At 53.0% G+C, this 26,600-nt stretch overlaps 10 protein-coding genes across 10 annotated transcripts; 5 read left to right on the top strand and 5 right to left on the bottom strand.

The window, feature by feature from the left end:
• Positions 1–558: 558 nt before the first annotated feature.
• Positions 559–2,356, bottom strand: RHO25_007736 (uncharacterized protein; the record flags this gene model as incomplete). Its single annotated transcript, XM_023599914.2, has 2 exons — positions 559–1,347; positions 1,985–2,356. 2 exons carry the CDS (start codon positions 2,354–2,356, stop codon positions 559–561), a joined length of 1,161 nt encoding a protein of 386 aa, XP_023448699.2.
• Positions 2,357–5,283: 2,927 nt separating this feature from the next.
• On the top strand, positions 5,284–5,889 carry RHO25_007735 (uncharacterized protein; the record flags this gene model as incomplete). The annotated part of the gene is made up of 1 exon (XM_023599913.1): positions 5,284–5,889. The coding sequence occupies one exon, from the start codon at positions 5,284–5,286 to the stop codon at positions 5,887–5,889; it is 606 nt and encodes a 201-aa protein (XP_023448698.1).
• A 772-nt stretch (positions 5,890–6,661) lies between these two features.
• On the top strand, positions 6,662–8,480 carry RHO25_007734 (uncharacterized protein; the record flags this gene model as incomplete). The annotated part of the gene is made up of 3 exons (XM_023599912.2): positions 6,662–6,718; positions 6,812–7,402; positions 7,449–8,480. 3 exons carry the CDS (start codon positions 6,662–6,664, stop codon positions 8,478–8,480), a joined length of 1,680 nt encoding a protein of 559 aa, XP_023448645.1.
• A 444-nt stretch (positions 8,481–8,924) lies between these two features.
• Positions 8,925–11,372, bottom strand: RHO25_007733 (uncharacterized protein; the record flags this gene model as incomplete). The annotated part of the gene is made up of 7 exons (XM_023599911.2): positions 8,925–9,920; positions 9,979–10,608; positions 10,658–10,857; positions 10,910–11,056; positions 11,106–11,193; positions 11,252–11,289; positions 11,339–11,372. The coding sequence occupies 7 exons, from the start codon at positions 11,370–11,372 to the stop codon at positions 8,925–8,927; spliced, it is 2,133 nt and encodes a 710-aa protein (XP_023449476.1).
• Positions 11,373–11,782: 410 nt separating this feature from the next.
• Positions 11,783–14,602, top strand: RHO25_007732 (uncharacterized protein; the record flags this gene model as incomplete). The annotated part of the gene is made up of 1 exon (XM_023599910.1): positions 11,783–14,602. One exon carries the CDS (start codon positions 11,783–11,785, stop codon positions 14,600–14,602), a length of 2,820 nt encoding a protein of 939 aa, XP_023449473.1.
• A 501-nt stretch (positions 14,603–15,103) lies between these two features.
• Positions 15,104–15,865, bottom strand: RHO25_007731 (uncharacterized protein; the record flags this gene model as incomplete). Its single annotated transcript, XM_023599909.2, has 2 exons — positions 15,104–15,751; positions 15,818–15,865. 2 exons carry the CDS (start codon positions 15,863–15,865, stop codon positions 15,104–15,106), a joined length of 696 nt encoding a protein of 231 aa, XP_023449474.1.
• A 606-nt stretch (positions 15,866–16,471) lies between these two features.
• On the top strand, positions 16,472–17,642 carry RHO25_007730 (uncharacterized protein; the record flags this gene model as incomplete). Its single annotated transcript, XM_023599908.2, has 3 exons — positions 16,472–16,535; positions 16,774–17,102; positions 17,370–17,642. 3 exons carry the CDS (start codon positions 16,472–16,474, stop codon positions 17,640–17,642), a joined length of 666 nt encoding a protein of 221 aa, XP_023449532.1.
• A 400-nt stretch (positions 17,643–18,042) lies between these two features.
• RHO25_007729 (uncharacterized protein) lies at positions 18,043–20,261 on the bottom strand (the record flags this gene model as incomplete). Its single annotated transcript, XM_023599907.2, has 2 exons — positions 18,043–18,555; positions 18,621–20,261. The coding sequence occupies 2 exons, from the start codon at positions 20,259–20,261 to the stop codon at positions 18,043–18,045; spliced, it is 2,154 nt and encodes a 717-aa protein (XP_023449475.1).
• Positions 20,262–21,418: 1,157 nt separating this feature from the next.
• Positions 21,419–23,119, bottom strand: RHO25_007728 (uncharacterized protein; the record flags this gene model as incomplete). Its single annotated transcript, XM_023599906.2, has 1 exon — positions 21,419–23,119. The coding sequence occupies one exon, from the start codon at positions 23,117–23,119 to the stop codon at positions 21,419–21,421; it is 1,701 nt and encodes a 566-aa protein (XP_023449529.1).
• A 686-nt stretch (positions 23,120–23,805) lies between these two features.
• On the top strand, positions 23,806–24,708 carry RHO25_007727 (uncharacterized protein; the record flags this gene model as incomplete). The annotated part of the gene is made up of 2 exons (XM_023599905.1): positions 23,806–24,134; positions 24,189–24,708. 2 exons carry the CDS (start codon positions 23,806–23,808, stop codon positions 24,706–24,708), a joined length of 849 nt encoding a protein of 282 aa, XP_023449472.1.
• Positions 24,709–26,600: the final 1,892 nt, after the last annotated feature.

Here is a 26,600-nt window from a genome sequence, read left to right as displayed (position 1 = left end):
CTCTGTGTCTCCTCTCCTTGCCAAGGTTCCGAACGTTCCCGAATACCCCGATACCAAATCTGCAGTAAGGAAAGGAACAGCTCCCATCTTGTCCTACTTCCTCATGCCTCAGATTCTGAAGAAACAGGGCCAGTGCAGCATCCTTTGGCACTGCGGACGCTCGGGAGGCCAAATCAAGTCAATCGTGCTCTTTTTGCCTAGGCTTGTATTCGATCGATAGTGCGACAGGTTCATGGACGCGGGGTACCATGTAGTCAGGTGTGGTGGTGAAGTCTTTGTTTGTGTGATGCGATGCTGAGAAATCGTGCTTTGATGCAGTGCGCGGCGAAGTAGCGACTACTTGTGGTTGCAACGACGCTTCGCTTCACGGCCTTTGCCGACGTCCTTCTTGCTACGCTTTTGCTTCTCGCCGGCGGAAGGCTGGTAGGCGTAGGGATCGCCCCCATCTCTTCTCTCGAATGGGCTGATTGCACGGAGATGTGTCATTCCCTGCACACGGGCGATGGCTTCCCTGGTGGTGTCTTGTGTCCATTGATGCTGAGCTGCTCCAATGATCAATCAGAATAGTCCTCCCAGATCAAGATCGTCCCACCAATCCTGTTTCAGCCTCTGTGCTGCTCTGCTGATTTGCTTCGCCAGGTTGTCTTGATACTGAGGACAGGTCTCGTCACAGACGACATCATAGAAGATGGTAGGAATTTCTCCGGTGAAGCCACGCACGTGAACGACCTTGAGACCGTGGCGATAGTCTTTGAGATCCGCGACAGCTTGGTCGTACTCCCAGTGGTCGTATTGAGGGTCGGTCTCCGCCTCGTACGCTGGCCGAAATTTCTCATATTGAGCTTCGTATGTCGCTCGCAGAGCCTTGCCTTCTGGAGAATCCGGATGGTATGTCGTAGTGAGCAGATCTGCCGTGTCACCTTTGATGCGATAAGGAGGCAGGATATGATTGTGTGTCCCTGCGACGTGTACTGCGTGTATTTGTTGCAAAGTTTTGATAGGGTTCGGGGGAACATCCATGCGACTAACGTATTCGAAGGCGTCCTCGAATTCGTCGAGAGAGGAAGCGTCCGTGTCACAGTCTTCAGAGCGAGCACAAGAAGTCTTGGTGTTCTTGCTCTCTTTGCTGTCTGTAGAAGAGCGCATGTCGAAGTCAGTCTCCTCCGCTGGTGTAACCTCGATGCTGCAGTCGTCCCAGCCGTCAAGGTCTTTGCTGTGGTCGAAGTTCTGACTCTCGCCAGTTGCGACAGCCACGTCTTTCTTCTTCATGTCGGTCATGTCGCTCATGTTTTCGACTAGTGCAGTGGCAGTTTTTATGTCGTTCTGGTTGATTGAGACTGATGCCGCCTGCGTGAATGAGTGCAGAAAAGCTGGTATCTTCGTGGTCAAGTGTTTGCAAGTCTGCTCTCATGTATGATGCAGAAGAGTATAATGGTCATGGAGGGGAAGAGTATATCTGCAGCAGCGCGCAGGGTGCGGCGAGTGAAGTGTAGCCGCCCATCACTTTCCACAACCCGTGTGTCCGAGTGAACGGGGACCTCAGGCACGGGATGTGAAAATTGAACAAAGCCATTGTCCGCCATGAGAATGGGCTTGTTCCTTTGTCTCCCTTGTGCACTGGACGAGGCGCTCGAGCGCGCGTTGACAGAGCGTAGAGATTTGGAGAAAGAGTCCTGCACGTCATGTCGGAACAATTGGTCTGGACGAGGGCTGTGCCATTGATGACCACAGCACGACTGGCCTCTTCTCCAGCGTGGAAGAAGACTTGATCAATGGAACGACCAATTTCTGGTAGTGAACTGCAATTCGCGCTCCGAAGTGCTCTAGCTCGGCACGGACTGCACCCAGGCGGACGTTGGCGACGAACTCAGCCGGGAAATTCATTGTTCATAGATTACATGACAATGATAGAGGCAGACCAGCACGAAGTTGTTGCTATGGTCCAACATCGGAGCCGCGTGCGAGTGGTGCGCGTTGAGTTCACGCCTGGATGACCACTGTCGCTGTTTCCGTCTTGATCTTCGTCGCTGGAGTTACTTGATGTAGATGGATTGTAAGTAGCGCACGATTGGGCCTCTGAACTAGACCCGAATTCTCCATCGCTAACATCCGCATCGCCGCCTGGGCTGTTACGATCTCCACTGCTATATTCCGAGCCTTCTTCCGGGCCTTCTTCCTCGTCGCTGGAGTCACTTAATACCGATGGACTGTCGATGTCCAAGGTCTCTCCGTCGTCCGAAAAGAATGGCTTGTCTGAGGAGCCGTCCGAGCTTGGGTCGTAGCTCGTGGAGGATCGGGCCTCCGGACTGGGCGTGGACAGGGCCTCCAAACTGGGCGTAGACATTCCGTCGGTCATGTCTGTATTGCCGCCTACATCGACGGCCGACAGGCGAGCGGCTTCGACATTGAATTGTGGTGATCGTCTCCACAGGAAGAGCGACGCTCCCCATGTAGCGCCGGTCGAAGTATGGACTGACTGAGGAGGAGAGTATAGTAGGTTGAATTCGAAATGATATACTGTGGCGTACGGTAGCTTCTCTGCTGGCGATGTGAAAAGACACGAAGGTGCTGAGTTTGGTGACCCAGTGCACCGACACATCTCCAAAGAAACATGTGCGTCGAGTTCACGCTTGCCGCGCAGGTTAAAAACCTCGCAGGTTGTGGGAGAGGAGTACCCGGATGCGCAGAATCGAGACCAGATATCTTTCGTAGACGACAATTTGAAGCCGCATGCGTGTGCAATCGAATCGATCGGCCGATGCGGTTGATTGTGAGCCTGGAGATCAAATCTCAACAGCGAATGTTTGCCCGCGAAGAATCGTCTGCGCCCAGATCGCCACCATATGTGAGCCCATGAGCCTCCGTGAGCTCTGCGGCCCTCTGTTCTCTGCGGAGACGGCTAGCAAAGTGATCGGAGGGCCGTCTTTCCGTCTTGTTCTTCGTTGTCGAAGATGCTTTATGCACCGGCTTTGCCACCACACGAAGTCGGCGTGGCTGGAGAAGTGAAATGTATTGGTCGTCAGGAATGCCGGCAGGAAGTAGGCTCGATAGTCTGGCCCATCACCCAAGACTTCGCGGGGAATGCCCAACAGTGACGCATTCGTAGGATTCTGGGCTCTGTGCGCTGGCGTCGTGTGGATGTGGATGCCACCTTGGACGTGAAAGGCACGCTCAAGGGCGTCGTTGATGAAAGCCTGCTGCTGGACGACAATCAGAAGACGTAACACGGGTCCTGGTCTCTGAGACGTAGCTGCAGTGAGCCCTTGCGAGCGAAAAGCAAGACCGGAGCGGCGTACTCGGGACCGACCAACCGCTGAACACTCTGGTCGAGTCATTGTATGTTGGGCGACTCGATTCATTAGTCGTTGGTGTACGGCTGTGAGAGCCGGTAGGGACCAGATCGATGTACAGATGGTGCATTTCATCGTCCTTGTCGGCACCGCTTACCAAATCACAGTGAAATACCGCAGTTGGTGAACGCAGTTCATGATGTCCCGCCAGCTCATCAGGCACGACAGCGTTGTGTTCGGAATGTCCGGTGGCGACTTGCTGAACAAGAAGGTTGCTCATTGAACTCCAGCATCCACTCACGGGTTGATGACTTCCTGGATGGCTTGAACTTGGCGCACCATGCTTCCACGGCTTCCGTCAAGGCGTAGAACAGGGCGACGAGATTGCCATGTGTTCGACGCCCGGTATCCGGTTGTTGACAATCGGAAAGCGACTCCGAACACTGGAATTCTTCATTCTGCTCAGCAATGGCTTCTCGACTGGCGCATATGATGCATATCAGATTGTCGGGCTCCGGCTCTGGGATCGGCTCTTCCTCGTTGCCGAGAGGACAGTTCTTTTCGTAATCGACCTTCTCCGACCATCCGAGTCCCTCATCCTGCTTTGCCTGCTTTCTTTCCTTCCATGATCCGAAAGAGAGCAGTAATGAACCGTAATACGATCCTGCAGACCTGGTTCTCAACGGCAGCAGTAGAATAGTGTGTGCCTGTCGGTAGAAGGGACTCGTCACTTTCTGGAGTATAGACAACGAATTTGTTCTTCCAGCAGTGAGATCTGCTCGCGGAGCTGTGCGATCTCTGGTTCGATATTACTGATCTCTCGTCTGAGGAGTGCTGATCTTCGTCTTGGTCCGTCATGTTTGCTCGCTGAGTTCTACGAGGCCAATGTCGATTTCCGCGATCCTAGGCGTATACAGGATCGGCAGGGAGTATCTGGATCGACGGGACCACCAGAGCAGGCTTGAGAGCCTCTTGTGGACGCTTGTTTTCGATCAAGTTCTGGCAATGCGAAGCTTTTCTTGGTTCGCCGGAAACAGACACAATAGTGTCGGCCTGCTTCTTCTGTGTCTGTGAGTATAAAATCTGGTGATGCTGCATATATAATGAAAAGTGCAATAGAGTATAAGAGTATGGATGTGAAGAGAAAGAAGCTGTGAGAGGAAGAGCAGGCTCGTTTTATGGGCCAGAGCATGATGTCAGATGCAAACGGAGGTCCAGGAAAAGCAGGTTCTGCGCTGAAGGTCCATGCGAGCGGACTGGGGCTAGTCTCGGGTTCCTGCAGCAGGCAATCTGCTTGACATCCTGATACCTTGGATTCCGCTCGCGTTCGCGAGACGGAGATGGCGTGGCTTGACACTGCCGCTCGTCGAAAGGTCACGTTGCTGGTATCTGCGGTCGACATTACGTGGTGCCCAGTACTGTCCGGAACCTGCGCCCAGATCATTCGTGCCTCCGGTCCTTTGGCATGTCTTCCAGCTGCCGAGTGTCGCTTCAAGCATGCTCTGCACCGTGCAATGGCATGTCATGGAAGCCATGTGGCTGGCCTTTGGCTCCACATCGACCGAAACAGTATCGTTCCAAAAAGGCCTAGGTGGAGATTGTCCAAGATTCCGGGCTTCCAACTGCGCAAAAGCCAAGCCATTCAGCTGAAGCTCCCATGTCAAGCGTGTTCATAGCTCAAGTTGGTGCTAAGATCATGTGAGCAATGGCAGAAGACAATTTTCATTCACCTCGAGGCAGGATCATGCGTGCACGAGCCATGCGTGTCCCAAACGCAACATTCACTCCGTACTCAGACACTGCGATCTTACCATAAAAGAACTGATCATTTCTTCTCTTTGCTCTTCCCAACAGCAAGCCTCTCGGATCAGCAACCTCGCAGGTTAACCACAAAGGCACAACTGTAACATCATCGGGGCTCAACTGCAAGACCACAAATCGCAACACCAGAACAGCACAACACAAGAAAACAACACAAGACCACGACTACGCCATGGACCCCTCCTGGTATGGCGGTCACAACCCGTACACTCAGGCGCGCATGCGCGAGCTAAAGAAGCGCGAGCTCGAGTTGGCGGAGATCCCGCATCAGGCTGAGCGTCCGCCCTTGCGTGCCTACTATACCGACCAAGGCCCATACGGTCCTTCAAAAGCCAACAAACCACCTTTCGAGTCTGGCGATGTATCTCGCAGCACAAACAGCGGAGTCCAAGACCAAGACCGTACCCCCGTCGCCGGTCCATCAAGCTCGGGTCGTCCAGCACTCAAGAGCTTCTACACCGATCAGGGTGCATACGGCCCGGGGTACAGCACTGGGCTCAGCAAAGGCGATACCATAGCCAAAGTCAGCGCTGGCAGTTCCAAGAAGAAGCTCCAGCCAGTGCCCGAAGAGGACGAAGGATCGAGCGGCTGTGGCGATGATCGTCGGGGGCGCCCAGATAAGGGCAAAGGCAAGCAAACTGGTTCGAGCTCCTCCGGCAAGGATGCTGGCAGCGGCTCATCTTCCTCTTCTCGTCAGACATCGACCGACGGTGATGTTCCAGGCGACAAAGGCCGCCCTCAGCTCCAGACGCGTCGCTCTCGTGGCTGGTTCTTCTAGCTGGCCGAGAAACGAGATCTGTTGAGGCGCTATTCAAGTATGCAAAGAGTCGACGATGCCTTCTCTGAGGTTTCCAAAGTACAACGATCATCTCCAGCTGTGGTTCGCTTTCCGCCAGACGCAATGGCAGGTACGGTGGTCTTGAAAAGTTTTACATTTGATTTGTCGAGGAACTTGGTCTGCGCTGCTGTATCTGCAGGACCCGAATTGTATACTCGGCCAAGGCTGTCGAGTTTTGAGTCTCAAGAGTGCTCTTTAACACGAAACATGCTTTCACTTCTGCGAGCGATTTCGGGAATGTCGCAATGGCATGTATTTAGCTACAAATGCCAAGAAAAGTTCTTACCCGCGATGTCTTCGTGCTTGTTTCTGCGTTTACGCGCCGTGTCCCTTCGTACTTGATGGTATATCGTCTCCAGTAGTGTGCCCTTTGGCTTGCAACTTGCCGGGTCGTCGATAGAATCAGCCTCGAGGACCTGGCACCTTCTTCTTCATGTTCTCTGATGAACATAACAGTATAGTAGAGGTCGGAAGTGAGACCTGACGTTCCGCAATAGATCAGTGATGGCACGTGTGTTGTCGGATGGACGTGGTTGTACGAGATGAAGTCGGAGGACAGACGCGGTCTCTTGGCAGGGCAGTCGTCCGGTGTTCGGCGAGGAGGGGTCCAAGCCAATGCGACTCACCGGACCGGCCAGACGATAAACAGTCACGTCAAAGCGACACGCAGGAAGTAGTTGTTCTGCGGTCCAAATAACAGCACAAAAATACAATGGTTTCGCACAGTCCTTCACAGCGCTATTTGAGCACGAGAGGCGGCTCCTACGATGTACGTCTGAAGCCCCACCAACCCTGCGACTGCGAGTCCCAAAAAAGTTCACGGTTGGAGCAGCATTGGAGCTTACGCTGAAAAGTGCTGCAGCTGTCGTTCGAGGAAGTCGTCCTCAAAGGCCTCGCCAGTGATGGAGGCCTGTTCATTCCTGAGGAGGTCCCTCAATTGCCCTCCGACTTCTTGAGCAAATGGAAGGACTACACTTTCCAGCAATTGGCCTACGAGATCTTCTCTCTCTACATTTCGCCCGACGAGATCCCAGCAGCAGACTTGAAAGACATTATTCAACGCAGTTATGCCTCGTTCCGCGCTTCAGATATCACGCCTGTTGTCACCCTCGACGAGACGAAGAACCTCCATCTGCTCGAACTCTTCCACGGACCGACATTCGCGTTCAAGGATGTAGCATTGCAGTTCGTGGGCAATTTGTTCGAGTACTTCCTTGTGAGGAGAAATGCGAAGAAGGAAGGCAAGAGCAGAGAACACCTGACTGTCATTGGCGCGACGAGTGGAGATACAGGCTCAGCAGCAATTTATGGATTGCGAGGCAAGAAGGATGTCTCCGTGTTCATCATGTACCCCAAGGGCAAGGTCAGCCCTATTCAAGAGGCGCAGATGACTACGGTGACAGACGCGAACGTGCACAATCTGGCTGTGGAGGGTACATTTGACGATTGTCAGGTAAGGAACGCGACTTTTCTGTCGAGGCATTACTGACATCTTGCAGGACATTCTCAAGACGCTGTTCGCCGACCAGGAGCTCAACTCCACTCACCGCCTTGGTGCTGTGAACAGCATCAACTGGGCACGCATCCTCGCCCAGATCACCTACTACATTCACGCCTACTTCACGCTGTCACGACAGACCGCGACCACAAATCCAACTGCACGCTTCGTCGTCCCAACCGGCAACTTTGGCGATATTCTAGCAGGCTACTTCGGCTCGCGCATGGGCCTACCCACCGACAAGCTAGTCATCGCAACAAACGAGAACGACATTCTGCACCGCTTCTGGAAGACCGGGTACTACGAGAAGCAGGCTCGACACGGCAAGGAAATCGAAGGTGGAGGAGCAGAAGTGGAAGACGGAGCAAAAGCAGACCCCAGCGGCGTCAAAATGACCTACGCCCCAGCCATGGATATCCTCGTATCCTCCAACTTCGAACGACTACTCTGGTATCTCGCATTCCAAACCAGCACAACAGAAGAAACAAACAGACGCCGAATGGAAGCCGGATCAAAAGTCAAAGGCTGGCTAGAAGCACTCAAGAAAGATGGAGGTTTCGGCGTAGAGAAGGAGATTCTCGCCGCTGCTAAAAAGGATTTCGAATCTGAGCGAGTGAGCGATAAGCAAACTATCGAGACGATCAAGGAAGTCTACAACTGGTCAATACCTGCTGCTAAGCATCAAACGAATGGTAACGCCAAACCAGCGACGACTGGAATGGTTCACGATGGACACTATATCCTGGATCCTCACTCTGCAATTGGTATTGCTGCCTCTCTTCGACAAGCTCAAACTGTTTCCAAGGAAACACATCTCATTTCTCTTGCAACAGCACATCCTGCGAAGTTCTCGCACGCCGTGGAGCTCGCGTTGCAAGAGGTTCCAGGTTTCACATTCGAGACTGTGCTTCCAGAGCAATTCATTGGACTGGATAGATTGGAGAAGCGCATCACCGAGTCGAAAGCGGATTGGAAGCAAGTGAGAGAGATTGTGGTGAGGCAAGTGGAGGAAGAACTCAAGGGGCAGAGGTAGTGGATATGTGCTCGGAGCTTGGGAAATCTACTTGGAAAATTGAATGCTGCATTGAGAGAAGAAGACGACGAGGAATGCTTGTTGCAACGCTAGAGCACGGTTGTGACTGGTTGATGAAAGCATATAGATTGGTATGGACTCCGCAAATGACGCTGCTGTTCTGGTAGCTTTGATGTCTTGTGATTTGAGTACCACACTTGTAAAAGGCATGGATTCAAAACGTGAAAGTGAGTAAAGCAATCCAAAATGGAAAATGTAGACACATTCTTTTCGACATCCGATTACTATCTTGTATCTTCTGAGCTGAGAGCCGCCACAGTGCCGTCAGAGCTGCTTGCTCGATTGAGTGGGTATATGCGTGACACTAGTTGGGAAGAAGCTCAGAATTTTGACTTCATTCCTGTGCTTTTCGTGCTTCACCACTGCAAATGCCACGTCGCTTGCTCACTTGTCTTTGCTCCTGCCAAAACCAAAATGATGCTTCTTCTTTTCTTTCTTCTCAGAGTCTTTGTCTTTGTGAAGCTTCGCTGGTGTTCCTGCTGCTGGCGCACTAGGCGCACTCCCATTCGGTCTTCCTCCATTCAGATTGATAGCGCCCATCTGCTGTGTCGGCGGTTGCGCATTCGGCGGTCTCTGTGCCGCTTGTGGTACGGGCGCAGGGGCAGGCTTGGGCTTCGGCTGTTCATCAGGCTCAAACAAGTGTCGCGGTGCCTGAGGTTTGGGCATCTCCGCTGGAATGTTGAGCCGCCTCTTGTCAGCGGACAAATCGCCCAATTGCCGGACAAATAAACTCGGCGTGAGCATGTGTGATGTGACGAGGAAGGTTTCTCTTCCCGTTTGTCTTCCCACTTCGTAGCATGCGCGTGCTTCTGAATAGGTTGCACCTCCCGCCATGAATACTATCACTCGTTGTCGGTTCTCTTGCCCCGCGTTGGCTGTCCGCGTCTTTGCCCATGTAGGCTTGGCAGATCGTAGTGACGCGGCCGCTTGCTGTTGCTGCATCCCATCGTTCATATCGAGCGGCGGCTTGGTGTAAGGGAATACTGTTGCATCGAGGTTGTTGGCTGCATGTGCCTCGAGCAGATTTTGGAGCACTGGCTCATATCTACTGAGCGCATATTCCTCCTGAACTGTCATCGGCGGCGGCTTAAGCGGGAACAGGGGTTGTGGTATAGGTCGGGAATCTTTCAGGTTTCGTGTCGTCCGCGCTCCCAGCACTTCAAGGTTGTGTATGGCCTCACCATCTTGCGGCGGTAGTTGTGCATGTGCGAGTAACTTTGAAAGGTCGGCTGGGACAAGACCATCTTTCCATAATATGAAGAGCATCAGCAGACGCAGTCGATCTGGGGGTATGACGCCTTCTTGATCCAGAGTAGCGACCACTTGCGCTGCGACTCCCTTGGGTTTCTTATACTCCTCGTCGAGGCCAGTCGCAAGTATCTGAGAGTGTACGCGTTAGTTCGGAGAATGTACAGGAACATCCAAATATATTGCCCACCTGTTCTACTGACGCCACATCGGGTAGGCTTTGCCTCTGGAACCGGTTCATGCTCTCGTTCGCCATACCAAGATGTAATGAATATGCTTCTTTCATCTGTGTAAATTCTGGCAACCCTGCCATCATGTCCTTGATCGTGTTCAAGTGGACGCCTTCCGCTTCCTTGTTGGTGAAGTTGGCGTTGTTCTTGAGGAACGTCTTGAAATCAGATTCGAGTTTCCCTATCACGTGGACCATATGGCGGTGCCTGTTCTCCGCCCAGATCTTATCCTTTTCTGAAATCTCAACGTCCTTATCTGCCTGGTCAGGCTGACCTTCGTTGACCAGCATGCGGTAAGTAACTTTGTCACCCTCTTTGATCGGTAATAGATCGTGTGCCATCGCTTGATATGTGAACTCGTGCAGTATTGGTGCATAGAGGTCCATCGATCGATCGACAATATATAGGACTCCTCGTGGTCTCGTGGTTGCAGGGGGAAAATCGTCGTGAAATTTCGCATATAGATCGAGCTCGTCTTGCACAAATCTTGCCAGGTGTGAGCACAGAATGCTCGCCTCATGCGTAGGCGTTCGTGGTCGATAGTATCGTATCGTGGGATATTCTCCGAGGGCCACGCACACTCCGACAACCTGTATTCTCCTCAGCTCGAACCCTACGTCCTACATCTGACCATCCTACCTTCTGAGCCAGATCTTCCAAATGTTGTCTGACGAGATTGTTGCATGCCGGGTGGTAAAGTATGGGAAAGCTCCACGGATCTCGGAAAGTGATCAGATGTGATTCTCTCGGGAAGAATTCTACATTCAACACTTTGAAGAGTGCAATCTGGTCCCGAAGCGGCGACTTGTCGATTCGTTCTCTTAGTGCAGGTGGTAGCACTTGTCCTTGCCGTCAGCATTTCTTCGCTCATTCCCCGCATGACCAACTCACGGCTCGTCCACACCAAATGCGACCTCCTGTATTTCCGTTTTTCGAAGTCTGCCATGACACAATCCACGATCCATGGTTGAGGTGTAATGAGGTATATGGCATCGGCGTCGCGGTTCGTAGCTCGTCGATCAGTGATCAGCTCGATGCCTGCATTTGGTCAGGCTGTGTTCCGTACTGCGTCGTTGTCTGCGCATACTCATAATATTCTCGTTGAGGATAACATCTTGGTCGACCACATTGTCGATCAGCTTCCGCGACTGTGGGTCGAGCACGAGCACCTTCCACTATGCAGAACAAAAATGTCAGGAGGATGGAGCAAGGCAACAGGATGGTGGATCGTACGTCGTCGCGGGTGACTTGTCGGATGACATTGAGAATGACTGGTCCATAATCAGTGTCTCCTCCTGAATTGTGTTGCAATGTGCTCACTCTCGCGCTGGGCGTCTATGATGGAGACCCCCATGTCTGGAACTGCGCTGGAGCTGTGTGGCTCACCAACGGCGCTTCAAGGCGGTAATCGTCGCATTCGGTCTGGTGGGCGCGGAGGGTGGGCGGGGGAGAATTCGAGGGCGTCGGTGTGCAGTTGCGGTGAAGCTGCGAGGGTTGTGCCGAGTGGAGAGCGTGTTGGTGAGAAGTGCAACGCCGTTTCACAAAGCGCGCGATGCTGCCCGCCCGCACATGTTGGCGGGACCCGGACAAGACAAGACCAGACAGGGCACCACAAAAAGCTATGACGATGTGCCGCGGCGCCCTTTACGGCCCGAAGCTCCCTATGGTATCCCGTACCTAGCTCTCCCAAAGTTATCGAGGTCGCATCATCCACATGAAAGACGCGACTCTTCCATCTCTGGCTGGTCAGTGGCGAACTCAGCGATGATTGTGGCATCGCGGAGTGGCACACGATGCATTCGGTGTGACTATCGCGCCCAACTACGCGCCTTACAGCAGAAACGATTCGGCTCCACGGCGAGTGCTTCAAAGCAGCAATGGCAGCAGGAATGGCAGCCAAGCTCGCACGAGAGAAACATCATCCGCCGAACGGGAGGCCCAAGAGAAGGACGTGAACGCGAAGCCCAAATAGTGTATCACCGCAGCAGGGGCGACAGGACCGACAACATTGTGAGGAGGACTTCAAGAAAAGAAGCAGACCTCTCGAAATGGGGCATTGACAGCAACACTGGCTGGAGCGGCCGGGGCAGGAGAGAGCAAGATTTCAAGACTGCGCTACAGGAGGTGCTGGCCAAAGTGAAGGAAGATGTCAAGGAAGCTCCTGTACTGGAGCAGATGGCGAAAGACCAACAGGAATGGGATGGCAAAAGTGGACGAGATTTCAGTTTCAGCAAGTTATGGAAGGTGTTCACATCCTCGATCATGTCTGGCGCGCAAGGCAACGCTTTTCGCATCGATGAAGGGAAATCGTTATACAACGACCTCGCGAGCGTGTTTCGAGAAAGAGGCAAAAGTGGACTGGAAGACCGCGTCAAGTATGCCTTCTATGGAAATGTTACCGGAGCACGTTTCACAGAATCGGACATCAAAAATCAAAAGGCGATGGCAGATTTGAGATATCCGACAGAATGGTTTCCGGCCACGAGAGCGCAGCATCGTACCATCCATCTCCATGTTGGACCCACGAACTCCGGCAAGACGTATCATGCTCTGCAACGACTCGAGCAGGCCACGAGAGGAGCATACGCAGGTCCGCTACGGTTGTTGGCCCATGAAGTTTTCACAAGACTCAATACCAAGGGTAAGCCATGCGCACTGGTCACTGGCGAAGAACGACGCCTACCAATCGGCGTTACGACCATAGACGCCACGGATGACAGTCCATATAACATGACTGCTTGTACTGTGGAAATGATGCCGCTCAACAAAGAAATGGATGTCGCCGTCATCGATGAGATTCAGATGATCGGCAGCGCTGAGCGTGGTTGGGCATGGACCCAGGCTCTTCTAGGCGTCAAGGCAAAAGAGGTACACTTGTGTGGCGAGGAACGTACAGTGCCGCTCATCAAAGAGCTGTGTGCAAGCATCGGCGAGAAGCTGGAGATTCATCACTACCAGCGTCTCTCGCCCTTGGCAGTCGCTGAGACGTCTCTCGATGGCGATTTGAGGAAACTCCGCAAAGGTGATTGTATCGTTTCCTTTTCAGTCATGGGCATCCATGCTCTGCGAAGACAGATCGAGAAAGCTACTGGCCGCAAAGTCGCGACAGTGTACGGATCGCTGCCTCCAGAAACTCGTGCTCAACAAGCTCGTCTGTTCAACGACCCAAACAATGACTACGACTTTCTTGTGGCCTCCGACGCTGTAGGCATGGGTCTCAACCTGGCCATCAAACGCATCATCTTCGAATCATCCACCAAATTCAACGGTATTGCACGACAGACCCTAAATATTGCAGACATCAAACAAATCGGCGGACGTGCTGGTCGCTTCAGAATCGCAGAACAAGCCTCAGCAGGTGCAGCAACAGCAGAAGAACTCGCAGCAGCCAAAGGCGATATCAATCCAAACTCCTCCATCGCAGCCGCATCAGAAGCCGACGAAAACCTCGGCCTCGTCACCACCCTCGAACGCGTCGACTTTCCCATAGTCCGCTCAGCAATGGAATCCGAGCCCGAACCCATCCGCTCCGCAGGCCTCTTCCCCCCGGCTCCCATCCTCGAGCGTTTTGCAGGCTACTTCCCTCCCGGAACTCCCTTCTCCTACATCCTCACACGCCTCCACGAACTCAGCCAAATGCACACCCGCTTCCACCTCTGCGGCCTCCGCGACCAAGTCTGGATCGCCGACATAATCGAAAATATCGAAGGTCTCTCCGTCGCAGACCGCAACATCCTCTGTTCCGTCCCCGCCGGTAAATCCGATTCCGACATGTGGAAGACCCTCATGCCCGCCTACGCCCGCTGCATCGCCACGCAATCCGGCGGAAATTTAGTAGATATCGAAGATTTACCTCTTGAGATCTTGGAAACAGAAATTCAGGGCACGAGGGAGTATCTCCGAGAATTGGAACGTTTGCATAAAGGCGTCGTGGCATATTTGTGGTTAAGTTATCGCTTCGCGGGAATTTTTACGACGAGGAATTTGGCATTTCACGTTAAAGGGTTGGTGGAGGAGAGGATTGAGAAGACTTTGAGTCAGTTCTCTTTCTCCGAGGCGCAAAGGAGGAAGTTGGCGGCGTTTAGGGAGCAGCAGTTGTTGCAGAATTTGGCGAAGAATGCTGAAGAAGCGGAGGATGAAGAGGTGGAAGGGGAGGTGAAAGATGTGGATCGGACGGGACTTGGGTATTTGGATGCTGCTGTGGAAGGAACTGAGGACGAGAACCAGGATGTGATGGAGCAGTTATCGAAGGAGTCCCCAGACACAGCAACGGACAGCGCTTCGCCGGACCATGGATTCGATCTTGGGGCTCAGCTGGATGGCCTCGCAGAACATCCACCCGTGCCTGCTCAAGGCCACACCTCGAAACACCTAGAAGAGCAGACCAGTCAACTAGGTGGGGGAGACCACTTTGGTGGCGCAACGGAGGATATCGAAGTCGCAGAGCCGGGTCTGGAACCTGACGGGCTCATCGAGGAACAGAAGAACCGTGTCGACGAAGCTCCAGCCACAGGTGAGAGCAGTGCTTCTGAAACGGAGGATGAAGAAAAGACCCAGTCCACAGATGGGAGTAGGGCCGTGTAGGATATATGTATAGAAGACGGATGTATAGAAATATAGATGGCGCGTTGTTCGGCGCAGTAGAGGTAGAGACGAACGTATGATATACTACGCTCCACGAAACGTACGCGATCCTGTTTCATTAGCCTTGTTGAAGGCCTGCCAGTCTCCATTGCGCAATTGACACATCGACACTCTTCTCGGCATGAGGCACGTCGAAGCTCGCGCAGCGAACTTGAGATGATCTTGCCATCTTTCATGTCCAAGCAGGGCGCGTTGCTGCCTAGTTTATCTCGGAATGTCGTTGTAGCCAGCTGTTATCGCATTGCTGGGACTTGATGGATTTGAGTGATGTCGCGGTCGCGGTACGTTGATTTTTTTTAGTCAAGTGGAACATCCTTGATCACGTCTGGCAGTGACAGGCGATCACGTTGCGAGGAGCCACCACCTCTGGCTTCGCCACCAGCACCTTCAACTCCAGAAAAGTGTAGCACATTTCACTTGATTCCAATCGCAACTCACCCTTCAACTCTTCAACGCCTCCAACCGATTCCTCATCTGCGCCAACGTCTCCTCGTTCTCGAAATCTTCCTCTTCCTCCTGCGCAGGCTGCGCCTCGATCGGCCCCAAAGGCCCACTTGGCAACTGTGGCGTAGCCTGCGTCCTGTCTTTGAGTACCTCTCCCAAAATCTTATCAACCTCCGCCTCCGCCTCTTCATCCTCATCCTCCAAAACGCCCTGATCCGGCAAAGAATCCCCCACCATCTCCTCAATAATCCCCGCCTTCACCAACTCCTGACTCAACTCCCTCATAGTCCCCGTCAACTCGGGTAATTTCACCAACATATTCACATCCTTCATAATCCCCACCGAATTCTTAATCCCGCCTTCGATTTTCTTCATAGCAAAGGCTTCATTGACTTGCATTCCGACACTTTGGAGGGTTGCTTTACTGGTGGAGAGGCGTTGGGTTTGTTTTCGCACGCGGAGGAGTTCTTTGGCGAAGATGCGGGTTTCGGCGCGGGCTTGGGTTGCTTGAGAGGGGTTGCGTTGTGCGCGTTTGGAGGCTTGGAGGATGAGGGATTTGGTTTTGGATTCGAGGGTTTTGAGGTTTTGGAGGTCGCGGTCGAGTTTGCGGGTGTTGCTGCGGAGGAGGGAGTTGCATTTTCGTTTCTGTTGAATAGAATCGGAGAGTTAGGCGGGCCTTCAGGGAGTGGTGGTGAGAGATGCGATGCGCACCTGTTCTTCTGGGGAGGGCCCGTAGAAGAAGCGCCGGGCGGCGTCCATGGTGGGAGGTGTGTTTGTGCGATGTGGCTAAGGGATTGGAGACTGGTCAATCATGCACGAGGCAGTATTTCAATAGTGGTACAGGCAATGCGCGGGAGTCGAGTGGAGCTGGATGAGCGAAGACGGGATTCTTCATGTGATCGAGACGACGGCTGGACGTGAAGTGTGTCGTCACCGAGCTCGGCGCATCCTCGTGCCTGATCTCACTCGCCCAGGCAGCTCTCAGCCTTGCCTTCCTCCCAGGCCGCAGCATATGGTACAGACTGTCTCATAGTGGGAGAGAAGTATATCGAGGTGATTCTGATCAGTTAATCTCGAATTGATACTACTTAAAGCTATGTGATCGATATGTGAGGAGAAATCGTGAGAATGATGCTTCATTGCCCGGAGGCTGCCCCACCTCAACTCCCGCGCATTGGCCAAAGCTTCCGGAGGTTCTACAGGCTTCGATATGTGGGCAAACAGTGCCTTGACGTCTTGCGCCTCGAATTTCCAGCTGAACGCAACTAATTCACCTCCACTCCACTTCCACAACAACCTAACTTCACACCACAACACACTCCACGAATACCCTACCTGTACAGAACTCTCGACCACACATTCACCATGAGTGCGCAACCGAAAGACACCACCGACGCAAAGGTCGGCTCCAAGACTTTGACGCCCGAAGGTAGGACCTCAGTCCCACGCGAGCAGTGCTTGTAGCTGGATGCCCGGGAGCGAACGCTTGCCAGCGAGTTCGCCGACCGCCCGAGGGCTTCATGCCATCTATCGCGCACATGCAGCACTGCGAGAAAATAAATCAGGGCGAAGGTAGACACGAGCAGCAGGCGTTTGCGGAAGGGCTGCAGCTACAACCATTTCTACGCGCTCAGAACATGTCGCGACAGACTGCTGACGGTGTATAGTCACCTGGGCACAACGCTCGAGCGCGTCCGAGGCAGAGAAGAACCACATCTTCCTTGCCATTAACGTGCCAGATGTCGACCCAAAGAAGATCAAGCTCGACATCCAGCCCTCATCCCTCACCTTCAGCGGCTACTCCGAATCCAAGAAGGCCGACTACGGCGTAACACTCGAATTCTTCGCCGAAATCGACCCCTCCGCCTCCAAGATCCACCACTCTCCACGTGCCATCGAGCTCGTTCTACAAAAGAAGGAACTGAAGGCAGAGTACTGGGATCGCCTACTGAAGGACAGCAAGAAAGTTCACTTCCTCAAGACCGACTTCGACAAGGTAAGACATCTTGACTACTCCCTGTTTGCCTCTGCCCGAACTCTGGCAGTGCTAGCAGTGCAGCCCCAACCGCCTCCCACGCCACCCTGCACTCCCGTATCCGCGGCTTCCTCATTCGAGGCCGCCGAATCTCCGTCAGTAAAGCCTGCTCATAGGCCTCCTGCACATGCACTTTTTCTTGAACAATCCCGACTCAATCGTGCTTCTACTTACGTTGGCGTGATCGCCTGCTGGTTTACTGTGCTGACCTTTGCGCTTTGCAAACAGTGGGTGGACGAGGACGAGCAAGACGAAGTCGCAGATGATGATGACTACATGTCGCGCATGGGAGGCATGGGCGGAATGGGTGCCGACGGCGGCTTTGGGGGCATCGACTTTTCGAAACTCGGAGGCGCAGGTATGGGCGGCATGGGAGGTGACGACGATGAAGACGCCGAAGATGATGATGAAGAGATGCCAGAACTCGAGGGTGAAGATGATGCGAAGGAGGGAGCTGCGGGTGCGGATAAGGGTAAGGCTAAGATCGAAGAGGTTGCATAAGCTACAACTCTTCGAACCACACCGTAAAAAAAATGCGCTGTATGAGAGATGATGCATGAGGCAACGATCGGCAAGGTCTCGATGGATAGCGCTAGGCACTCTCAGCACCACCACGAATCGCATCGATTCCGTTTCCTTGGCCGCAAATCGTTGTGGCCACGCGGATCGAACGAGAAAGACCGACCTCGCCTACCATTTCCAAGACGACCATTGCATAGCGAAGTTCGGCGCAATGTTGTAATAATGCTTAGACGACGAAGTTAGGCATAAAACGTACATACAAGACGCTTCGAAAAACATGCAAAAGGACGGAATTTCAATCCTTCTCCCTGATAGGTCCGTCAAAGAAAAAAACATTTGCCATTCTGCTGACTGGTTCTCACGTATCGAACCGTGTACTCTACCTAACCACATTCTTTCCATCCTCCCTATAAAGCGCCTCAATCCCATCCGTCGGCTGCGAAGCAATCCTCCCATCATTCGAATTCGTCCTCTCCACATCCAAACCTCCCTCCTCCTTCACTTTCCTCCCCTCCTCAAACTCATCACTACTATCCGTCGCTCTCCCAGCTTCTACACCCTGCGAAACTCTCACATCATCCGCTCCGATCAGAACTTGTGGTGCATAGCCTCTGTTGCTCTCTTCCCGTCTCTCCGTCGGAATCAGAGGATCCATCCATCGAGGGAAAATGAGTGTGCTGGCGACGGTCAAGATCGCAAAGTGAGAGATTGCGAAGGCGAAAATCACGAGTGGGTCGACGCGCTGGGCGGAGAAGGAGGGATAGCTGAATGAGAAGACGATTGCGAGGATCGGCATGGAGATGTAGCGGAGGCAGATGGCCCAGTACCAGGTTAGAGGCCAGTTTTTGCCTTGGGCGACGGAGATGTTGAGGTCGCGTTTTAGCTGGTTGCCCTGGGGAAGTGTTAGGATCGATTTCACAGAGTCGGTAGTTACTGTGGGGAGAAATGGAGACTTACGGAGTAGAAGGCTAACCACCAAAGTCGGGCTAGAAAAGCGTTGCGACCCCAGAATCCGGGTGGTCTGGAGTCAGGGACTTTGCCGATGAGAGAGGAAATTATGACCATTAGGAAGAAGAATCCGAAACCTGCTCCTGCGCCACCTGGAATACTGACCATATGAGCGATGATGAGACCGAGGAAATGTCCGCCGAGGAAACCGACTTGGTGGATGACGAATGATATGAGACCAACTTGTCCGATGACATCCTGGCTGCGATAGACGACAGTCGCTCCATAGCATTCTGCAAAGACGACGAATGGAAGGACGATGTTGTTCGTGTTCATGTCGATCGCATCCAGCAGCTGGGGTCCGAATTGGGTGTTATAGATCATCGAGACCAGGAATGCGGTGAGGGTACAGGCCGTCACGACGTACACCCGCGGCATCTTTCTCCCACGGTCCGTGTCGCAGAGAATCGAAACTACAGTATCCAGTTGAACGAAAGCCGAGCTGACTGCCAGGAGGAAAAGCGTGAAGAAGAATACCGCAGACCAGAATTGCGCTGCTGGAAGTTGTGCCAATCCCTCCGGCAGCGTGATGAATCCAAGAACGAAACTCCCAACTCTTCCTTGAACCTCTGGAGTCAAGCCCATGAATCCCACAATCGTAAACACCGCAAATCCGCACGAAATCTCAAACAGCGAATTGCAACAGCATATCAGAATCGCATCCTGCACAGCATTGGCGTTGTTCGCATTATACGACGCGTAAGCCGTATAATACCCAAAACCGACTCCCGTGGAATAAAACACCTGTCCCAGCGCATCCTGCCAAATCTGTCCCGCAGCAAGTTGCCCCCCATTGAACTCGCCCACATATAATCTTATCCCATCAATCGCTCCAGGAAGCGTCGCACCCCGAATAATCAGTACCAAAACCATAATAATCGGCAACCCCATAGTAACATAAACAACCTTCCCCGTAACCCTCGTCCCGCCATAAATACAAATCCAAACCACAAACCACGAAAAAGCATTCCAGCCAACTTGTTCCCCAATCATGGCCATTCCAGGATACGACATGATGGTATTCGTCTCCAAGGCTTCCGCAAGAGGCGGAACAGCATCAACTCGTCCGAGAACATCCACATCATAAAATTCCTGTAACCTTCCCTCCCACGGCAAAGGACTCTCGAAACTTCCGCGGAAAAATCTCAAAACCCAGGATAACATCGGGACGTAATATAATACGACCAACAATGTTACCCAGACATTTCCCAGACCTGCTCCTCGGGCTCGCTTGTCTACTGCATTATACGCCAAAACTGGTCCGCCGCGGAGAGAAGATCCGAGTGCGACTTCGAGGATTAGAACCGGGATGGCGAGCGCTCCGAGGGCGAGGAAGTAGGGGATGAACCACTGGAGACCGTTGTTATTGAAGACTTGGGAGGGGAAACGGAGGAGGTTGCCGAAGCCTATGGCTCCGCCCATGGAGGCGAGGACGTAGGATGTGCGGGATTGCCATTGGTCGCGGCCGTCTTCTGTTTTGGGGTTGGGTTTTGTCATGTGGTGGCCGAGGGCAGAGGGCCATTTTAGGGGGTTGGATGGGATGCGGGAGATTCGCGCGCGGAGGGGTTGGAGGGGGTTTTTCAGTTTCATGTTTGTGGCGCGGTCTTATTTCTTCTCGAGGTCGTCGTTGTTGTGAATGGGCGTGAGGATGAATGGTCTTGGTCTTGGCGTGTTGCTCTTGATATACTTGCGTGTCACTCCATGAATGCTGGAGAAATTCTGGAAAGTGTTCGCGTGCGCCCGAGATCAGGGATCGGGCGGAGCTTCGCTGGGGATACTTATGAGCGCGAGCTCATGCTGCAGGATCGCGTGCAGCGTTGTTGCTTTCTCTCGGTCTTGCGCGTATGTGGCCCAGCTATCTGAGAGCCAAGTCATCAGCCCGCGGAGGCCAAGCATGTTGGCAGACTCGTCGCGCGTCATTGTGTAATGTACTTGAAGGAAGCGAATATCAGTTGTGGAAGGCAAAATATGGAGTAGGCCGATGATAAGAAATGCCATGTGTCGCGTGGGCGAAGTGTGCTCTTGGTAGTCTGCTTTGGACTTGGTAAGGATGGAGTGTGGCGATGCTTGGCATATGCTCGTACAGTTTGCAGTTCTTCGTGGCCAGCGCACTACACATCACCTGGTCCTACGTCAGCGCTCAGTTGAAGTGAGGTTTATCATTCTCAGTGGGAACCACGATACTCGATTCTAAGGGGCCATATCGAGGTGAACTGGGGTCATGGCATGTGAAAGAGCATGCATGCGGCGCAGCACTTCTCGGTACACCAAGACCTTGACCATAACCGAGATCTTCGTATTGGCCCAAGGAGAGCCCAGAGTTTTATACCGCCTTCCGTTTGGATGGTGGTGTGTACCCCTAAGAGCGTGCATATTCCTCTGCCATGGACCTGGGCACCGGTCTGTTCGGCGCGCTCCAAGTCCGCGAGAGCGGGCTTATGACTTCGCGCTGCTGCGTTGATCGCTGTTGTTTCGCTATGTCTGACCTCTGAACTTATGGCATACTGCGGTCTGTGTGGGGTTATCGCATCACCTAGATGGTGTCGCACGAAGAAGCGAGGGAATTCCTATAGTGAGCCGGCTCATATCGTACTTTCATCATGCTTACCTCTGTACCAGGTCTGACAGGGCCCGTGTCGTGGACATTGCGAAGTAACCCATGCTATGCGATTTGGGGCCAGGATCGTTCCCAGATAACTGTACTCTAACATTGTGCTGTCATGTCCGGCTGTACAGGTCTATATGTGCTATACTCCAGAACTCGAGCCGCCAAGTCCTTCTACATCTGTGACTGGCTGCTCGGGCATCGCAAACATGGGCACTCGCTTCGACTGGCTCGATACCACATGTGATGAGAGATCACAAGGAGAACCACTGTGCTCGCTCAGATGCTCGTCTCGGCTGCTGCCACGCCTGAGCTGCACGCCATTTCCAGAATCTAAGCTGATTGACGCTGAACGCCTAGTGGCAGTTGGAGGATAGCGATTGGGATCTGCCCCTTCTGAAACGCGTTCAATAGTGCCACTGAACATGCTGGGCGGTTCATGCTGTGGCTGCGATGATGATGGTCTGGTTCCCTGGGGACTGGCTGCCGGAACGTGTGATGATGGGTTCTCAAACCCCTTGTTCAACACTGGTGTTGGTGTGCGGCCGTCATTGAGAGCCTTGACTTTCTCACGAACATTGGCGAGTGCCTCCGGATCGTGCTCATACGGTGAACGATCGACTGGACTTGGCTCAGGTTGTGACAAGCTCATTCTTCTGTCCTGCGGAGGTACCATTAGCGGAGGCGGCTTTGCAGCAAAGACAGGACTCTCGCCATCACCATGCACAATTGCGTCCGCCTCTGTCTGCTTTTGTTCCGTAACATCTTTCGCCGACGCCGATGTGGTTGCCGAACTGCTCTTCTTCCGCCTCGCATCGGCTATTAGCCGGCTAAAGTCATCATTGTGTTTCCTCGAGTACGCAGCGCCATCGAAGTCCTTGCGCATGACAGCATGCGTGAGCCCGTTGCCCTGCGGCGCCTTCCCGCCTTGTGTCTTCTCCCAAACGTCCAGGTCACGCAGCAGATCTCGCCTCGATCTAGGGCTATTGGAGTCACAGTTCGCATTCCAGATATTGACCCATTCTCGATGGCGATTGATCATAAGCTGCTTCGAGCCAAAAGCCGGCAATCCTTGTTCTTTAAGTTTCGCGGATAGTGCCTTGTCTTTGAGCATGCCGTAATTGAGCTCGTTGATGCGATCTTGAGGTCGCGCTCCTTGACCTGACGGGGGCCGTGACGAGACGAACCCATTGAGCGGTGTCCTCGATTTTGCTCTGCTCGCCTGTTTTTGCTCGTCCTCGCATTTGTCCAGGTGGTTGAAGACTTCGGCCTCCTTCATGCGTTTCCCGCACCCTAGGGGACACTCAACAAGGCCATCTTTTGGCGGCGATTCTGGTTTGTACTCTTCTTCAGCCTCCTCATCACTATCCTCAATCTCTATCGCCTCTTGCTGTGAGCTCTGGGACGCAGCAATGCGCCGGCTCTTAGCTCTCGTCGTTCGCCCGCTTTCTTGCACCTCTGCTACATCATCTGAATCCGGTATGGTCGGACGTTTCCGCTTGCCAGTCTTCTTTGGCGTCGCAGTCTCTTGCTGTGACTTTCGCGCCACTTCCAATGCGATCGGTCTTGCTTCTAAGAATGTCGCGACGACTTCCTGAATGGCCCAGTTATTGCGCAGTTTACTCGCTTGGTCTGATGCCCGACAAGCAGGACATTTCCCGTCTGCTGATAACGAAGTTCGTATACATCGCGAGCAGAAGGTGTGGTTGCAGCTCGTAATCATCGGGGTGTCGTAGAATTCCTTGCATATTTGGCAATGCAATGCATTTTCAAGCGGCGCAAAGGCTTTCAGCGGTGTATCGAGCCAGTCGGTACTATCGGGCACGTCGTACGCATCGTCCATAGTGGTGTGGCAGGTTATCGGCGCGAAAAGGCGAGGACGTGGTGTCGAGGACGCGAAACAGACGCGATGTTGAGCGCGAGTCACGAGAAACAAAGCTGTCAATGACGAAGCCTCCGGAAAAGGCAACCACGGCGGAGCAACTTCACCACTGCTTCTGATCGACAGTCACAATCTTTCCGTCCGTCTAGGCTTCTGCATTCACTTGTGTGTAATCGGCGGCCTCTTTTAACCATGTCGATTCACCATGTCAACCCTTGCAACCACTTCGTATCACTGCCACATCCAAGCCTCGGTCTGCCGCAAGAACGAACCAGTCCATTCTTCATGGGTTCGCAACGCAAGCATGGCCACAACAAGTATGAATCAATATGAGATGAAGAACAAAAGCACGCTTTACTCATTACCACCCGTCTGTACTCTTTGCTTACAACGTGCTCACTCTCCTCGAAAACCACTGCCAGAAGAAGCACAGCATGCCTGGATCCATATTTCAATGTGCCTGGGACATTTGTGCATGTATACCTACCACTTCCCGCTGGGCACTCCCTCGCGTTCCTCACTTCCTGTGGCGATGTGCTCGAAATCCTGCCCAGACGTTTTCCAGCCTCATCAACTTCCCCGGCGTTCTCTATCGCGGAGCCATTCCGTGGCTCTCGCATAAGCTTACAGAGTCAGCGCGATTTCTCATGAGCAGAGAATATTGGTCAAGGTATGATCAATGCAAAGACCGTCGAGCAAAAGCTCGAAAACGAACACGACAAGAATTGACATCTGATGGGTTCCGCAGAACAGAAAAGCAGGCTGACAGCCTCTTCTTGACAAAACTCCCTTCCGAAATCCGCAATCAAATCTACGAGCTGTGCTTTGAGCACCAGAAGATGCTAGTCGTGCCAGTTAAACGGCAATCGCATACGAAATTGGCGTCGTTTCCAGCTCAAGACAAACACAACCATCATCCAGATGACCTGGTGGCTTGTGACCATCTCTTGGGACTGCCATTGACTTGCAAACAGATGTGAGTCCCGCCACTTGATAGACTTTGTACGCCCGAGCTTACGATTCCATGCAGCTACGCAGAGACGATCGACATGTTATACTCCCGAACTACATTCTGCTTCATGCAACCCGAGCAAATCGTACCTTTCCACAAACAACTCCTCCCGCAACGCTGGAATGCCATTACATCAATCGAGTTCGACAGCGACTTATATCACCGCCTACGCAAATTGGACATGGACCTTCCAGCCCATTCATTCGTTCACCGATCCGAAGCATGGCTTGAATTCTGGTCACTTGTCAACACAATGGAAAGTCTCGAGCGAGTAGTCATCACGAGGACTAAACTCGGTTTCCGCTTCGAGAACTTAGCCGCGATGGAGCAGGTCAAGAAGCGACTGGAGGTGTTCGATGTCTATCTGGCTGAGACACAAATAATGTGCGATCCAGTCGATGTCGATTTGAAGACTGCTCAGTTCAAATTGTTCCTGCCTAGTGGGCAACAATACCTGGCAGATCCGCCTCTATCTGGTCCCACGGGCAATTACGGCGGGGTCATGGAGCGAATGCATCAAGCTTGGTGGCAGATGTGAACGGGCTGCGGAAGATGAGGTACTGAGAGGATGTGAAGAGTGAAGTCGAGGTTGATGATTCGAAAAGTACAGGCCGTTTTGCCGAATGTTGTTCTACATCGCACTGATGCCGTCCATTGTCTATGACAATGAGAATCTCCGAACGAGGTCAAGCCCCAACGGCTTGTGGTCAGTACATGGAATATAGGCACTGTCAATCTCGCCAAGTCCACCAACCCAGCAGCTGTGCTGATAGATAACCTTCATCCAAACCGCAACGACGCAACCTGTCGCAATACACAAATCCCAAATCAAAGAAAATGTGACTCCAACCCGTTCAAACATGCAGCTGCAATCCTCAATCACAACTCATCACCCCACTCCGCTCCACTCCACTCCGTACTTGCAGATCATCTCCGCACACGGTAAACTCCGCGACCCGTGAAGAAACAAATGACGGGGCGAGGTGAAGTCAAAGTAACCTACATTTGTTAATTTACTTCACGTGCAGAGTCCCTCTCAGAACGACTTCGATGACACTCCATCCGGACCGACCTTGACGACATGGCGTCCGTAATTAATATATTTTACTCCCCGCCAGGGCCGCTACGGGTGATGCGCAAAATGCTCCTAAATTGATGCGGAGGCTTGGGAAGGCCCGGGAGGCTATTGTTTCACAAGTTCGTTTTCTGTCAATGGTGCTTGGCGGTTGCTTCTTCTTCTTCTTGCTAATGTGAAGAGATGCAGCTGCAGATGTTGTGGCGTTTGGATGCCGTTTTGTCAGTAGTGTGCATTTTGATATCAATCTTTGATCCTCGTGCCATGGTATTGGTTGACTTTTTGGATTTCGAAAAGCGAACTCACCGCTCGGACAAATTCCTGCTTCATTTGTCCAAGGCTGATCTAGGGTCTTTGATGGCTCGAGCGGCGAAGTGCCGTTGCGGTACGCTATCGCATAGGAAGCTGTTAGCTGTTCGCGCGCGGTGCCATCCCGCTCCCGTTTGCCTCGTCGCGAGCACTTACTGTATGTTTCGTTACTGTGAGAGATAGAAGAACGACCGAAAGAATGCGCGAGGCGGTAGTTAATGGGCCCGCCTCGTCGGTCGAGTTGTGGTGGGCAGAGCAGCATCACTCGCAACTGTCGCGTTTGAACGCGTCGAAGGCATTGTCACGCTTGAACGCGTAGCTGCATGCAGCAGTGACAGATCGGCAGTCATGCCACTAGGCAAGCTATCCCGTGTGCTGGCATTATCGATTTCGCCAGTTCTCTGTCGCCCGTTCCTGCATAACAGTCTTGCTGCTGGAAAGCTCCGAGGAGTGGAAGAGCATTGAAGTTTTTCTTCCTTGATTTCGATAGCCATTTGTCAGCTCGATTTCGACTGCCTTCGCCTTTGGTATACACCATGGCGCACGGGTGCAAGACTACCGTTCGTCGATCCGACAAGCCAAGGAGCATCCTGCCAGTGTGTGAAAAATCCAACATCGCGGACTATAACTTGCAGTACTTGGACGTTCAGGCCCTGCAGGGTGCGAGGCCCAAAGATCAGGTGATGATGGTTGCATGCGGAGTTAGGGATAGCACAGAGGCGCGTAAGGCTCACATGTTGGGCATTAAACCAGATCGCAGCACGCAAACCTGTCGTCAGTGACACAAAGGTAAGATCCATAGCACGTGCATCTGGTTCGTCGAGGCGTAATCGCACGGGCTGTAGGGTCTCTTTGAGTTTAGCGATGACAATCACCTGCAAGACCGGCACCGCCTACCAGCCCAGCGGGATGGCAAGAGCCACGAGGTGTGCCTGAGTGGTCCTGTCGGTTCGGCGAACAACCTTCTTGTGCAGGCGGGGGGCAGGTGCGCTGAGCGGGTCGCCGACGGAAACGTCTTCGGAGAGCCATCGGACTCCCACCGGAAG

Source organism: Cercospora beticola, chromosome 5 (genome assembly GCF_033473495.1).
Source record: "Cercospora beticola chromosome 5, complete sequence".
NCBI classification, from domain to species: domain Eukaryota; kingdom Fungi; phylum Ascomycota; class Dothideomycetes; order Mycosphaerellales; family Mycosphaerellaceae; genus Cercospora; species Cercospora beticola.
This window is presented reverse-complemented; position numbering and strand designations above follow the sequence as displayed.